This window comes from Chelonia mydas, chromosome 5 (genome assembly GCF_015237465.2).
Source record: "Chelonia mydas isolate rCheMyd1 chromosome 5, rCheMyd1.pri.v2, whole genome shotgun sequence".
NCBI classification, from domain to species: domain Eukaryota; kingdom Metazoa; phylum Chordata; order Testudines; family Cheloniidae; genus Chelonia; species Chelonia mydas.
In genome coordinates, this window is record NC_051245.2 from 20,819,169 (window position 1) to 20,835,548 (window position 16,380).

Genomic DNA, 16,380 nt, shown 5'->3' on the forward strand with positions numbered 1-16,380 from the left:
GGGAGGAGAGTGTTAACTTCGGCCTAGTTTGCCTCATTGTAAACACTGTAAGTGCCTTGTCTCCACTTAAGGTTTTACAATGAGATAACTATCACCTCTTAAAAAGAAAAGGAGTACTTGTGGCACCTTAGAGACTAACAAATTTATTTGAGCATAAGTGAGCTGTAGCTCACGAAAGCTTATGCTCAAATAAATTTGTTAGTCTCTAAGGTGCCACAAGAACTTCTTTTCTTTTTGCGAATACAGACTAACACGGCTGCTACTCTGAAACCTGTTATCACCTCTTAGTTAACTCGCTGCTAATAAAACAACAAAAACACAACAACAGCAACTTTGTGTCAGCGAAGACAAAGCCTTATGGCAGGTCTATACTACCATTTAAGTCTATCTAACTTGCGGGACTTAGGGCTATGAAAAGGACACTCCCCTGAGCAACGGAAGTTAAAGCGATCTAAGCGCTGTGCACACCGGCGCTATGTCAACGGGAAACGCTCTCCCACCGACATAGCTTCTTACACCTCTCGCAGAGGTGGAGTAATTATGCTGGCAGGAAGGCACTCTCCCATCAGCATAGAGCTTCTTCATCGGACAGTGGCGCAGCTGCGTCGATGTAGTGCTTCTAGCGTAGACCTGCCCTAAAATAATCTTCATTCATCTCTAGCAGTTCCGTCTCATTAATGTGTATAAACACTAGCATGATTTAGTCTTAGTCATGCAATGGCTATGTGTAAATTTCAGCCTTTGTGTAGCTACATGCTATCCCCAGAAAAAGATGTACTCTTGGCTCTCTGCTGTTTCAGACATTATTCAGCACTAACTCAGATTTGATTCCACACTGGGCAGGTGAAAAGCAGTGCATCTCTATACACAGTGCTGAGTTGCAGAGCAGCTTGGAAAGCACAGAGCTCATGCAGTCAAGTGCTCCTCTTTTGGTGGTATGGTTGTGCATTCAGGATTTGCAGAAAACCAGATATTATGCTCCACACATTTGTATTTATGGTTTTCACTGATGTTTTTCATGGTCACTTTATACTTCCTCCTGGATGAAAATACAGTCAGATCATGAAAACTTGTGTTACTTAGAGCGTGTAAATGAAACCCTGCAGCACTATAAAAAAACTCATGAAAATCCTACCCAGAAATGCACATACTAATACTTGTGTGCACTCCCCTATTTGATGAATCACAGCTCCTTGCACTAGTTCAATCTGAGGGATTTCCCCCTGTCTACAAACCCACATAAGTGTCTGCCTATTATGGAATATCTTCTTATGTTGCCTCAAATAGAGAACTGGTCTTAGCCACCTGTCTTACAAAAGCTTTCCTGAAAAATGTACTAACCTGGATTAACTACCATAGAAACTTGTCCTTCATTGGTGGCCTTGTTGCCTCCTTGATCATTCTTTGTTTTGAGGGGATCTATGTAGTTCAATGTGTGTCCATGGAAATTACATCCTGGAGGTGTACTCATTTCTCTGCTAGTTTTAGAAAAGTTTGCAGAGGGTATGCCTTCTCACCTCCTCAACAGTGTTTCTGAAGTGGCATATGTGGTTAAATGGGCTAGGAACAGTGACTGACTGGATCTGGGCAGAGGTTGAAAAATAGAGGAACTGCATAATTCTGAATGGCATGTTCAGAATCCATAACAAAGGGGAATATCCTTTAAAAATTGTATTTCCTGCATCACACCTGAGCTAAGAAGTTGCAGTACCAAGAAAGCCCCTATAGCCCCATGTGACATCCATAAAATGTCTCAGCCTCTTTTGAAGCTTTCTCAAGGAACTGGGATGTAGTATACTAGGTGCTCTATTAATAACTGTAAGTAAAAACATAATATTGAACATCAGAACATTTCTAGTTGTACATTTAGGACTTAAATGTGTATTTACACACTAGGTATAGTTAGAGATATATACAAGGCCTGTCAGCCCTATTTCTATTGCCTTGGATTGGTCATTTAGCAAATTATTGTACCCGTGAATGGTTTATGTCATATAGATAATGAACATGAAGTAACGCTGTATATTTTTTTTTATAGGTAAACCCAACTAATCATAGACTCCTGTTCGAAGTGTTTGACGAAAACAGATTGGTGAGTGTACTACTGTATTCCCCTTTGTGTGTGTTTTACTAATCACACAACTAAACATGGAAGTAACATAGCTCCTGAATCTTAGTTCCTGGAAATTTGGCATACCTTAAATTAAAGTTTATTTTGTTTCAGTGGTGTAAATATGTACATTAAGGAAAGTAAAGTGCGGTATATAAAGCAGGAATTTGACTATTTTACTGGCTGAGCATTCATAACACTCATCTTGAACCAAAGTTGTCTTATTCAGTGGGGACATTTAGGGAAGGCATACTGCAATTACTAACTTTTTTAAATCTTCTTTGATATTTTTGATAAGATTAAATAGGTGTGTAGGCAAAAATCTCTAAGGTCCGATTTTGCATATAGTTGATGTAAGACATCAATATAATCACAATTTATAGATGTATTTTGAGGAAACTTTAAAAAGCAGTCTTAGTGGAATAGCATAATGTGTGAGCCACTAACAGTATATTTATTAACACTTTATAACAGAGGATGTGGTGCTATAGCACAAAATATTCTGTTCCTTCAGATTAGATAAGTACAATATGTCTCTACCAAACTTACTACATTGGGGGAAAATATGCCAGATATATTTAGGGTAGTTTGAATATCCTTTTGTTAATTAAAAAAAATCTCTCCTTAAAAGGTAAGTTTTTTTTTTTCTTTCAGCTTCATCAAAGCAAATATTAATGTAATGCAAGGAAAATGATATAAACTCTGTATAGGTAACCTTTTTCAGGGGGGAGAAATCCAGAGGGCCACTCATTTAATGTTGTGAGGAAGTACAGTAACAAATCCGTGTCACGGATATATGAAGACTCTGTGGTGATCAGTGTACTGAGAGGCATTTAATGGGTGTTGAAATTGGAATAATCTGTTTCACAAGCGCAGGTCTCTACCATTTGAACTAGTGGAGAATCTTGATTAACTCTTGCAAGTTGTAGGCTTCTTATCCTCTCTGCAGGCCAGCCGGCAGAGTGGAATAATATCAGAAAACTTGAACAAGTTCTATGCGAACCAGCAGAGGGTAGTGATGCACACAGTCAGACCAGTATGTGATAGTATAGTGGTGGTCGTTGAAAAGACATTTTTCAACCATTACCACACAGAGACATCTGAGAGGTAGCAATTTCCCTTATATCTCATACTAGTGTGTGGTAACTTTGCACCCTTTTATTCTGAACCAATGTATGTATTAAAAAAGAGCACGTGTGGTTAAATATATATTAGGATTCCAGGTTATGTGCCTAGAATGAGGGAGTATTGAATTGAGTCCTCTACGATTAATTTTCTGTAGCATGAATATATTTTTAGGATCCAAAACAGCTTACTATGTTTGTCTGTTTTCTGTTACAATTTATGCTGGAATATATACCTACTTGTAAAGCTTACATTTGTAAGATTTCCCCCAAGAATAATGTTTTTGTTTGTTCATCTTGTTCCTAAACCACCGGAGAGGAGTTTGTGATTGCAGTAGGTTCCCCCCAATCCGTGGTTGCAAATTTAGTCTTTAGTAGAAAAGAGAGACTTGCTTACTTAAATAGCACAGAAACATGCTGTTATCTGAAAAGTGTGTTAAAATAATACTAACACCTGTGCTTGCACAAGGCAATCTACAGTGCTGTTACTGCGTAGCAGATACCGATGTTTTTCTCATTGTTGGCTCATAGTCCGGTTAAAACAATAGAGGATTGTACTGGCCCTTGGCAGTTTTATCATTTAAACCAGCTTCCATTTCTCTTGTACTTGGTTGTTTTCTGTATTTGAAAACAAGCTGTTGTAAAACAGTGGTTTAAATGTCTAGATCTAGTATTGACCCGACACCTACAAGTGTAGAGCTGTTGAAAAAACTAATTCTTTGGAGCTTTCATAGGACCACGTTGCCACTTGTTGAACTGAGGTTATTTAGTTTATCTCTCTTTTGTAGAGAAACTTTTTGTTTAAACAGATGTTGTTTCTGATTCATGCGAAAATGCTCTAAAACTTTAGTGCACCTCAGCTATTAAACACTGAGATTCTGCTATGTGGCAGGGCTGAATCTGGATGTTTATTTTAATTTTTGATTGTATCCCATATGTTCTTCTTTTGAGATCTTTTGGCTCTTAGCAAGCATAGCTATACTCCATGCTGGCAATCGGACTTGTGGTAATATTGCTAACTTTCTCATTGGAAGGCTGCCAGCGTTGGGCAGCGTTTCTGTACGGCGCTTAAGTCAAATCATTACAAAACTACATGCACACCCTTCTTCAGTTTTCGCTCGTCTTTGCTGCCTGGTAAAACAGAAAAAGAAACTGTCTCCTGCCATCTTGTTCATTTCTGCTGCTATCCTTGTCTGAGAAGTCTTTGTCATATGTAAGGTTTCTTTGTTGCAATTTCTAAGGGAAGAAAAGGATCTGTATGTAGGATGAGTAGGTTATGCTGTGTTTACAATGGTAATGTGAAAGTTGTGGATTTTTTCCAGAGTGAATAGTTTGTTACTTAATCTTTTAAAGAACCAGGAAAAAATCCTAGAGTATTAACCATGGACTAATATTAATTTATGTTCTACCATGGTAGCCTAATGCTGTAGTATTAGGGGGTTGACAGATGAAGCCTGAATTTGTCTGCTTGATCCAGTTTTGTTCTTCTCAATCTGCGTTGTGAAGTCCACTTAAACTTTTAACACTTAAAGAACTTTTGTTGCAGTTAACATTTTTGTACAAAAGTGGTCTGTGAATGTGATGTGGCTTAGATTTATATCAGTGCCGAGTGTGCTTGCTGCCTTAGTCAGCTGTGAGAGCTCTCCCGCGGGGGCAGCTCTTTTCTGATGGAAAAGGAGCAGCTGTGAAGGTGCTGTTTCAGGCTCTTGCTGGTATTAAAAAAAAAAACAACCAACACACAACTAGCTTGCAGTGGAGAGGGGGAACCAGGTCATGTGACTCTAACCATCCTACCCTATGTCACAGTGTGTAGGAGCACTGATTGCTCTTATCCAATCATGCCTGGAATGCTGCTTGCCACTTGGGCTATTTCTGCTATCTGTCGCTATCAGTGCTGCAGTGCTAACAGTTTGGCAGATGGGACACTTTTTCTTGGAGTTTGTCTTTGTTTTTTAACTTCTGGCAGTGCCTGAATTGTTGCTGTTCTCCCTCTCTCCCTTTCTTCTCTTTGTTAAACCATGGCCCATCGGCTGCGGTTTCATTTTGGCTCTGGACGAAGCAACACAGCCCCTGAATCTGAGATCCTAGACCGAGAGAGAGAAGATGACTTTTTCATGGCATTCCACACTTTGCCAAGAAGAAACAGTCCTCATCCTTTCTCCCGACATGGAGCGGATTATGGTGGCGGAGATTTGCAAGAAGTGGGCTCCTTAAAAAGAAGCACATCTATGTTTATTCCTCAGCTGCTGAACAATATTGATGTGCGTCCAACAAGGAGCTCATCTATGCAGATCTCTCTTCAGCGCAAAGCTGTGAACGGCTGTGCTGATGAGTGTGGAGCCCCAGAGTCTCCTGAGGAGACTCTTCCATGTAAATTCTCAGACTTCAGGGAGCATTACCCATGCTCAGTTGACAGCCATTCTTTTTCTCCAAGCAGTCCACAAGTAACCCCAGAGAATTCTCCACCCAGGATGCCTGAAGAGATTGGGCAACCGCTTAATGGAGCTGTTTCCTGTAATCACAGAATATTTTGTACAATTCCTTCCAATAACCAGAATGATGCTGCTGCAACTACTGCCCAAGAAGATGAAGCAAGTGAAGCGGCTTCAGGGTTAAACATAAGTGGTGTAAGAATTCAGCATCGCGCTTCAAGCGCAGATATGCATCAGGTTATGCTATTGCCCTTTGGTTCCGAGGTTCAGAATAATGCCCTTGCCTCTGAACCCAGACGCTGGTCTTTGCAGCATCTGCCAGATATGTCAGCAAATTCAGGGAAAAAGTTATTTGTTTTCCAGTTGCAGCAGTCGCAGGCAAGTGATACAGGTACAGGAAGCGACTATAATTTTGGTTTTACTGGAACAAAAGGGAATAGATTGGTCAGGTATCCTCGCATACGGCTGGAGAGGAGTACTTCCTACCCTGTCCAGCCGCAACCAGAACAAATTAGCCCTGTAGAAGACAGAGGGAATTCAGAACTGCATGCAAATAGCAGAAATGGGTCAGAAATATCTAGAAGCAATTCGGTAGAGAGGATTCCTCAAGGGCAGGGATGCTTGTTTAAAATCAGACCAGATCAAAACACAAGGCAGCAACACTTCAGAATTCTTGTAACCCGTGGTACTGAAGAACAAAATCAAGTTCCTGATGAAGACAGCCCTGATACCTCTGGGCCTACAGTGACCAGTGCCACGGTAAGTAATATGCTGAAAATGCTTCTCCTTGTGTTCTATCAAAACGTAAATGGTAAAATAGAAAAGCTACTGAATTTTAGGTAAGTAAAGAATTTCACTCATTAATACTGGTAAGATCTACAGTTCTCTGGAACAATCTGTAAAGCATCCCTAACTCTAACCTAAAATAGTTTTGCTTCCAGTTATGATTACATCCAGTGCAATGTTTTGTTGGAGTCCTAGTGTCTCACATGTTTAACTCAGTGTTACGTCAGCTGAAGAGTTTTAAAAAACTGGAACACCCAAGTGTCACTATTTGCTTTTATTTCTTTATTAGTTTGCTAAGTCCTTGCTGTACAAAGAATTACATTTTTGAAACATGCTTCAATGCTTTCCATATTATTTTAAAAATATATGTAAAAATGAAATTGAAATATACTAGCAGTTCATGACTTTGTGGGGACAGAAATCGGTAAAGAAATCAATTTTGTTTTCTCAGTACCAAGTGGTGAGAATTGTTTTATTTCAAAGAATGCTTTTGCTCTTGACCTTCTTTAAAATAAAAACTTTTCACATTGTCCTTTCAGTGTCATATGAAATGTGATCAAACTACTGTAAATGCGACTTAGGCATAATTTATTACAATATCTTATAATATAGCTTTGGTGTGGAAGATGATATACAATCTTCTTATAATGCTTATTTCTCACGTAATATATGAGAGAGAGATGAAGTTCTATAATGTTTTTTGAAACATACTTTATAGGCCCATGCGTGGGTAAAACTTATAGGGGCATGGGGAGTCATTTGCTTGAATTGCTGTGCAGTGCAATTTAACACTGCCCACTTAAGTTTCTAAGCTCAATGATGCTGTATATAGAATAGTAAGTACCCTATTTCCAGCTGTGAAAACAGACTCACAAGATCAGCTTTTGGCCTTTATTGCTTGTGTGTGTTCTCATTCTCTCATGCGCTCTTTCAGTGAAATGTAGTACAGAAAGACAGCTGCTAACTACAGCAAGACCATAAGATGACTCTGCAGCTTTCATAGCAAAAACTAACAGTATGAAAGTTACTCCAAGATAACTTTCTTTTTAGCAAGTCAGTATACATTTTTAACACATGGACATGAATAACTAGCCCTCACAGCCTTTGTGGGGAAAATTCTTCTCTTCTGCTATATACTATATCACACCCTTTCTGTATAAATTGCTAAATGTGTTTGCTGTCAGCCTGTGAATATTTTACATTCAGAATATTCCTGCTGAAAACTTCTTTTGTTTGGATTTCACTATCACACTCAACAACAGGTTAAAAGATTTGTTCTTTCATTTAAAACACTTTTTTTTATTTTGAGAAGTTTTTATCTTGTTTACATTAGAGTTAGGCTTTGAAGTGTAAACTTCTTATCAGGCCACAGATATTCCTGAAGACTTGAGGATGTTTGAATCCTGGATTTTGGGAGAAAAGGGGCCAGCTGTGAAGTTTTACTTCAGTTTTAACTTTTCCAAAGTTTGGGATTATTTACATCCAGGGTTTTGGTTCAGGCCCCTCTCTTCTCTTCTACAAGTACACTTGATATTCTTTAGATACCCTCATCCCACATCCAGTGGGCTGCCCACAGCTCTTCATCTTAAACCATTACTCCACATCACCCAAGTCCTATGTCTAAACCGCCATTTTCCACTCGTTATCCCTGGTTTATTTCCAGCACTGTAAATATCATATAAATGCTTCCATAAATCAGGGAGTGGAAGAAGATTTGGACACTATCCGATTTGTGTAACTTCCCAAAAGGTGGTTCATCCCCACTTCATTGTCCCTGCAACAGTACCCATCTCTGTTAGACAGGAGAAAAGAATCCCTGAAATCTCTCCTGAACTTGGCCTCCATTATAACAGTATATTTATGTTTTGGGGTATAAATTTATAGATTTTTCTAAACCAGTTATGCTGCATGCTACTGAGTGAACTCATGGCAATCAGGTTTAGCCTCACGTAAAGTGAGTCAGTCAGTCGTGTACCTTGGCAGTTGCAGAGGCACTCAGTCTAAACAGGATTTAAAATCTTTATTGCAAATAGGTTTCCTTAATTAAGACTTCTTAAAGATATATCCTACTTTTCTGACGTTATTTCTAGTGAGCCCAGAAATGTTTTGGGTGGAGGCAGTTTACTAGGCACATTTTACTAGGTGGAGGAAAGCTGGACAATGAAAAAAAGTTAAGAATGAAAGGTTTTCTTTATTTAGTCTACACACACAGTGTTTTTCAGTGAGTGTCATTTTTAATTCATCCCTTACAAGTTTGTTTTGATAGCTCACATGATGATGAGAAATTGTGTGCAGAAATTTATTGTTTCATTAAACTGGGGAGAAAAGTTTTTCCTGTTAAAACTCTTAGGGTAAAATAATTTCTAGACTCTTCCAGTTAAGCTAGTTTGTGTGTATTTGATTGATATAGGGCATGGGCCCTGGACTGTAGACAGCAGCTGCTATAGCCTTATTTATCTTGAGTGAAAACATTCATGCGGGCGTCTGCAGTCCTACTGCTACCAAGTGTTTATGATCTTTCAAATATCTTCTGTTTTAATCAGAAGTGTTTTTTGGCAGGCAGGATGTATTTCATTGAGTTATCATGAAATATTAGGTAAAATAAGACTATATGACCAACTTAAAAAACATTTATTGGAAGTCTCGGTAGATTCTTTGTGTTACTCTGATAGTTTATATGCAGTATGAAAGTTTTCATGCTGTGTGTGTCTGCATATTAAAAATGAAGTTATTCTGCCTATTGATATGTTTGTGTTTATATTATTGGGTTTTTGTACATGTATGCTAGAAATACTGTGATAACTCAACATAAAAAATCCCATGTAAGGGGCAGCTGGTGTTGGAGAATATCCAAGTACTCCAGTGGGCATTTGTTATTGTTAAGACCAAAAATGCAAAATATCTTGACAAATAAAATATTGCAGTATTGTATTGTATTTACTGAGAAGGAAGACCTAACCCCTCCAGGGTTTTGGAATGCAGTCCTACAGTTGTCACAACTGAACTTTCATTCTTTTTCTTCCTTCCTCAGGAATATCTTTCTAATCAGATCCAACTATTAAGGTAGTCACTAAGTCCCACTGAAAATTGTCTAAATTTTGCTGGGGGAAAATTATGAGCTTGGAACTACTCTTTAGTTGGCTTTTTAAATGGGTTTTCTTGAGACTACCTTCTTTTAAAAATCTAAATTTCTACAAGTTTCTGATACAACCAGAATCTTTATCTGTTTATGTTTATACACGTATATCTGTACTATACAAGCAAAGGTATGTTACCACATACTTACGCGATGCTATCCTGTGCCGATTGAAATCAGTGGCAAAAACCACATTAACGTCAGAGAAAACAGGATTGAGCTGAAAATAATATGTTCTAATATACAATCTCACTTCCTCCTTAATGGCTTTCTTGGTGGCATATATGAAAAAATAAAACATTGTAAACAGATATTTTAAGAGAGAGCTGGACTATACTTTTTACTATATATATAAAAACGTGGTTGACATTTGACTGTAATTTCTGTATATTAGGATTTTCTAATTACTATTTAAAAATTATATTTTTAAAAGAATACCTATTTCCAATGTACTAATTAGCCATTAATGGAAACATAAGAAATACTAGAAATGAATTGATCAGCTTATCTGGTTTATTTTAAAAATTTCTGCTCTTTTCAGATAACTGCATCAGAATATACTCTTACGGTATGTCTACACTGTATGCCTCCACATACGTTTTTGCCCAAACCCCATTACCATCTACATGCACAACCCTCAGGCAAGGGTTTATTTGCACTTTGAACCTGTGCTTGCTTGCACAGAATTAAAGCCTGAGCTGTGCTTTATCTCTGTCTGGAACCCCTTTGCTGTGAGGGTGCAGACAAATACTTAATCACTCAAATACTAACAGTCTTCCGTTGCCTGGCTGCTATTCAGATTCTCCCACAATTGATAGAATTGACTGGGAAAGAATGCTAGAGCATCTCAGCACACAGAATAACAGGATATTCCCCCAGAGACACACAGACAAATGCAAAAAAGTGAGGACACAGTGACATGGGTAGGGCTTTGCTGTGGTCAATGCTCACACTTGGGGTAGGCTAACCTGTGTGCTCAGACCTGGGTGCCAATCACCTGGGCTAACAGTGCAGTGTCCCTACCCTAATACCTCTTCCCTTCTCCATTGTTTGTTTTCAGAAGATGGGAACATAGACAACTAATGTTCAATTTGCAAACTCCCACTTGCAACAGATTCTCGCTCCTATTTAATTTATTTGTATCTGTTTTATACTTGGAGTATTTTGAGCTGCAGTCTCTTCAAGGCCTCCTACCCACTTAAAATATTCAAACATCAGCATTTTAAATCTTCTTCATTGGAGCCAAGTAACTGTAAATTTATCCAGAAAGATACTGGAATAAATTATTAATCAGGTTGTTCAAACCTGGAGCATAATAAGGTGACAAGAATAGCCAACATGGATTTGTGGAGAACAAATTGTGTGAAAACAATCCTCCTTTGACCGAGTAACCAGACTAGTGGGGGTGGAGTGGGGATAAGGCAGAAGTAGACGTGTTATATCTGGACTTTAGTAAAGTGTTTGGTACAGTCCCACACGACATTCTCAAAAGCAAATTAGGGAAATATGGTCTAAATAAAACTACTGTAGGGTGAGTGGACAACTAGTTGAAAGACCATATGTCAGTGGTTTGCTCTCAGACTGGGAGGACATAACTAACGAGGTCACTCAGGGGTCTGGGACTATTCAATATTTTCATTAACACCATGGATAATGGAGCGGAGAGTGTGCTTATAAAATTTGTGGATGGCACCACGCTGGAAGGGGATCTCAAACATTTTGGAGGACAGGATTCAAATTCAAAATGACCTTGAAAAATTGGGGAATTGGTCTGAAGACAAACGCGAAGTACCTCACTTCGGAAGGAAAAATCAAATGCACAGCTACAAAATGGGGAATAACTGGCTAGGTGGTAGTACTGTTGAAAAGGATCAGGAGGTTAAAGTGGATCACAAATTGAATAAGTCAATAATGTGATGCAGTTGCAAAAAAGGCAAATATCTTTCTGAGGTGTATTAACAGGAGAGTAGGATGTAAATAGGGTGTATTTGTTCCACTCTGTTTGGCACTGGTGAAGCCTCAGCTGCAGCAGTGTCGCCAGTTTTGACTCCCACAGCTCAAGAATGCTGGAATAAATTGAAGAGAATTCAGAGAGCAACAAAAATAAGAGGCTTGGGAAAAATAACCTATGAGGAAAGCTTAAAAGAACTGGGTATATTTAGTCTAGAGAAGAGAAGACTGAAGGGGGGATGTAAGTCTTCAAATATATAAAAGGTTGTTATAAACAGGATCGTCACCAATTGTTCCTCTTGTCCACCGAGGGTAGCACAAGAAGTAATCTTAGTTTGCAGGATGGGAGATTCAGGATATATATTAGGAAAAACTTTCTAACTGTGAGGACAGTAAAACAATAGAACAGGTTACCTAGGCAGGTTGTGGAATTGTTATTATTGGAGGTTTTTAAGAACAGGTTGGACAAATACCTATCCAGTATGGCCTAGGTTTACTTAATCCTGCCGCAGAGAGGAGGATGGACAGTATGGCCTCTTGAGGTCCCTTCTAGCCCTGCATTTCTATGAGTCTATGAAATCAGGATGTATAGAGAGGGTAAAGATTTGTGCTCTTGAGACTTACATAAAATGAGTAATTGACAAAAGAGAATTGTATGGCTACAATGTCAGTGAGGATTTCTTCGTTTGTTGTCTTGTTACCAGAATCCCAAGGCTTTATAGAATGGCATTTGAAAGTTGTCTTGTGTATGTGTTAGTCTCTAAGGTGCCACAAGTACTCCTTTTCTTTTTGCGAATACAGACTAACACGGCTGTTACTCTGAAACTTGTGTATGTGTGTTTGTAAAACAGGGGTGTTACATTCTACATGTTTTCTTAATATTCTTTGTCTGACCATCTCTTTCCCGAGTCCTAACTTTTTTGCTTTTTACACCTCTTGGAGACAAACTTGCTACTACTTGTTCTTACAGCATTGGTTGCCTTAGGTTTTATGTGTAGAAGCTCATTTGGCGGGTTTCTGAAGCTTTTGAGCTCTCTAAATAAGAGATGCCTGCAAGTTACCGTAATCCCCATGGAAAGCCACTACTGATGGACAGTTAAACTGGCGTTTCTTTAAGCCACTTGGAGAACCAGAAGATTTCATAGCCCCCTGATCACACCGGAAGTCATTTATTTGTATTTTCTGTTATCCTGACTACCACTTCAGGGGCACGCTGCCAATTCCACTGCTAATCAGTGTGCTGGGAGCCACGGGTGACAGTGAAACTTGATTATACTGGTGGCTGAGTGTTTTACTAATGTAGACCATAAAAGCGTAGTAGCATCTAATGTTGCTAATTGTTCATGTAAAGACAATATCACTGTATGCTGTATATATGATTGCGAATATGTATTTGCACACAGTATTCAACAAAGTAAAGCCTTTTAGCCACCTACCAGCCCTGCAGTGGTCTTGGGAACGAGATCTGAGTGCTTATATCCAGGAATAAACTGCAGATCTCTTGCACGGAACACCCCTACATTTCAATAGCCAAGCCACCAAGAAAATGGCATTAGCTCAATCTTATTTGTCAAAAGTGTGTTGTGACTGGGATGTACTGTGTGCTAATTGATATGTAGCCTTAATTGTAAAGGGAAATAATCAATTTCACTCACTGTGAAGGTGGGATTGTTTTGTTGCCCGTTTGGTTGGTTGTGTGTTGTTGGAGCACCATGCTTCAAGGTTCCTCCACTGTGCTAACACGCATGATCTGTTGAGAGCCAGAGTGTTTTCACCTGGCCAATGTTACTGTAAAGAAGAATGTCTATGATGTGGAGGGATGAAATGCGCTCCCCCGCCCTCCCCCCAAAGAAGAACATTTCAAAAAAGGCACAGCCAGGGACTAAAAAAATGCAGCATAGTTAAATAGAAAAGATGTATTATTGTACTTCTGCCTTAGATGTCACCTGTGTAGACAGGTGGATTGATCCCTCCTCCCTGTGGAAATCAGATAGGTCGCAACTAATAGCTGATCATTTTGAAATGGGTAGTGACATCTGTATACTTGAGCTCTTTTTATTCCCCCCCCCCCCCCCAAAAAAAAAAAAAAAAAGTACAACCTCACTGGATTATCTGGAAACCGATTCACCCAATGAGTGCTCACGAAGGAGGCAGCATTCCAAGAAATAGTATATCAGGCCTTCTATGCAGGCAACAACAGCAAATGAGGCAAATTCTGCAGTTGTTTCAGACTAGGGCAAAAAGGCTCAGGAGTCTCTGATGGCAAAATCCTTATCTTTCAAGCTTATATCTCCTGTCATGTAATAGACTTCTGTAATGCATTTGACTTGGTATTGCACAACATTTTGATTAAATTATAATGATATAAAATTAACATGGCACACCTTAAATAGATTTAAAAGCTGGCTAACTGGTAGGTCTGAATGTAATTGTAAATGGGGAATCATCATTGAGTGCTTGAGTTTCCAGTGGAGTTCCACAGGGATTGGCTCTTGCCCCTGGGCTGTTTAACATCTTTATCAATGACCGGGCAGAAAGCGTAAAGTCATCACTGATAAAGTTTGCCGACAACACAAAAATTGGGGGAGTGTTGAATAATGAAGATAACTGATCACTGATGCTGGGCAAACTGGTTCACTTGGTAAGCTAGGCACATACAAACAATTTAAGTTTTAATACAGCTAAATGTATTCATCTAGAAACTAAGAAAGTAGGTCATACTTACAGGATGGGGGACTCTCTCCTGGGAAGCAGTGACTCTGAAAAAGACACAGAGGTTGTGGAGGATAATCAGCTGAACATGAGCTCCCAGTGTGATGTTGGGGCCAAAAGGGCTAATGTTATCCTTGGATGCAAACGAGAATCTTGAGTAGGAGTAGAGAGGTTATTTTACCTCTGTATTTGGCAGTTGTGTGACCACCGCTGGAATACTGTGTCCAGTTTTGGCATCCACAGTTCAACAAGAATGTTGATCAGTTTGGAGAGGGTTCAGGGAATAGCCACAAGCATGATTAAAGTATTAGAAAATATGTCATATACTGATAGACTCACGGAGCTTAATCTGTTTAGCTTAACAAAGAGGGAGGGTTATGGGGTGACGTGGTCACAGTTTATAAGTACAAATATGTAATAATGTCTAGCAGAGAAAGGTATAACATGATCCATTGGCTGGAAGTTGAAGCTAGACAAATTCAGACTGGAAATAAGGCATACATTTTTAACAGTGAGGGTACTTCACCTTTGGAATAATTTACCAACGTTGTGGTGGAGTCTTCAACTTTTTAAATGAAGATTGGATTTATTTATTTTTTCTAAAAAGTATGCTCCAGGAATTATTTTGGTGGATTTCTGTGACTCGTGTTCTACAGAAGGTCAGACTAGATTATCACAACGGCCTTGGGATTTATGAATCTCTGTCCTGCATGTCCTGTTAATGTAACAGCCATTTTCTTCTCAAACCTTCTACTAAAAATTGCTGGGGATGCACGTTAGATCCCATTAGACTGCAGAAAAGAGGATTCCTTACCTAGTAATTCCTTCCTGTAGTCCAGACCCACCAGTGCTGACATCTAACAGTCAGTATGTAGGCAACAAATGTCTGTGCATATTTGTGTTATGGCTTGTTGTTCATGTTTAATTGTTGAGATGTGTTGAGAGGAAAGGGGAGCGAAGGGAATGAAAATGCTATTGGTAGTTATCTGCCTGATTTTGAAGGCGGGACTAATCTATCTACTCTGGTGGAACAAAGCTGCAGGAAGTATTAACAGGCAAACATTTTTTTGATTCACTCATTTGTTTTTTCCTCTTTCAAATAAATGAAGCCCTGCTGAGACTAATAAGACACAACATAAGCTTTGCATTTAAATAATTCTCTTCTAGGCCATGGCAAGTCCAAGAGAGTCTATACGCTGAAATAGGGTTTAGATGCTAACCTGGTGTGATCTATTGCAGAGCATTGCAAAGTAAGTTTTCTGCATCTTTAAAGGCCAAATATAAATGAAAATGGCTTTCCTCAGCCCAATTTAATATTGTAAAGACGTGACTTGTTTCAAGCAAGCTCACCTTACCAGTTTACTCACCGAGATGGGAAACCCAGCTTTCCCCTTAATTTCACTCTTCTTGTTGAATCCTATAATCAGTCACCAGCCTGCCCCAGGCTCCCCATGGCACTTCCTTTTCCTACCATACTTCATTGTCTTCAGCTGGCCCAGCTCTCCTATGTTTCAGGAGTCTGAGTATAGGGAACAGTGGTCTTTCTGGTCTGGGAAGAGGATTAACTGCTTCCCTTTCAACTTCTGGAAAGAGTCTATAGACACTATCAAGGAATTTGAAGAACAAATAGACAAAATGATTTAAAGACAAATGGTGTTTCTTATATACTTCAGAGAATTTTAATTATTTATTCATCCATCTTGTTCTTGAGTGGAAGATGAAATAGGTTAGGACCAACCCTCACTCCATTCAAATTGCACAGACGGCAGAGATGATAGTTTTCTTTTTGTATGTATGTATGTTTGTTGCTCTTACCTATTGTACAAGGATATAGAGAGAGTTTTCATTGCAAGAAGCCAAATCCAGATGCATTCACATGCCTGATGTCCCTGAAATGGGAGATGAAAGCGATTACGGATGAGCAGAGCTGAATATTTTTGCTGCTTCCTTTTTAAAAACTTGTATTAAATTTTCCAGTCTTCGTAAAACAGTCCAAAGCCTTAAATAGCACAAAGCAGTGAATTGTCAAAATGTCAACAGAATATATCGTGCTTTTCTTCCTCCCAGCAGCATAGTCTTGAGGCTATGGAGATGCTCCCCTCCATACTGGAGTAAGTCACTTTAAAGCCA

The 16,380-nt window shown here is 39.0% G+C and overlaps 1 protein-coding gene across 13 annotated transcripts in view; it reads left to right on the top strand.

Annotated features, from left to right (window-relative positions):
* NEDD4L (NEDD4 like E3 ubiquitin protein ligase) overlaps window positions 1–16,380 on the top strand; it is a 364,715-nt gene that overhangs the window by 172,799 nt on the left and 175,536 nt on the right. For 9 of the 13 annotated variants that reach the window (XM_037902588.2, XM_037902589.2, XM_037902590.2 and 6 more), the window contains one exon: window positions 2,039–2,092. In XM_037902588.2, the coding sequence (XP_037758516.1) occupies window positions 2,039–2,092 (54 nt within the window). Of the gene's footprint in view, window positions 1–2,038; window positions 2,093–5,175; window positions 6,426–16,380 lie in introns of those variants that run through there. The other 4 variants (XM_037902585.2, XM_037902587.2, XM_037902583.2 and 1 more) reach the window with 3 other exon arrangements.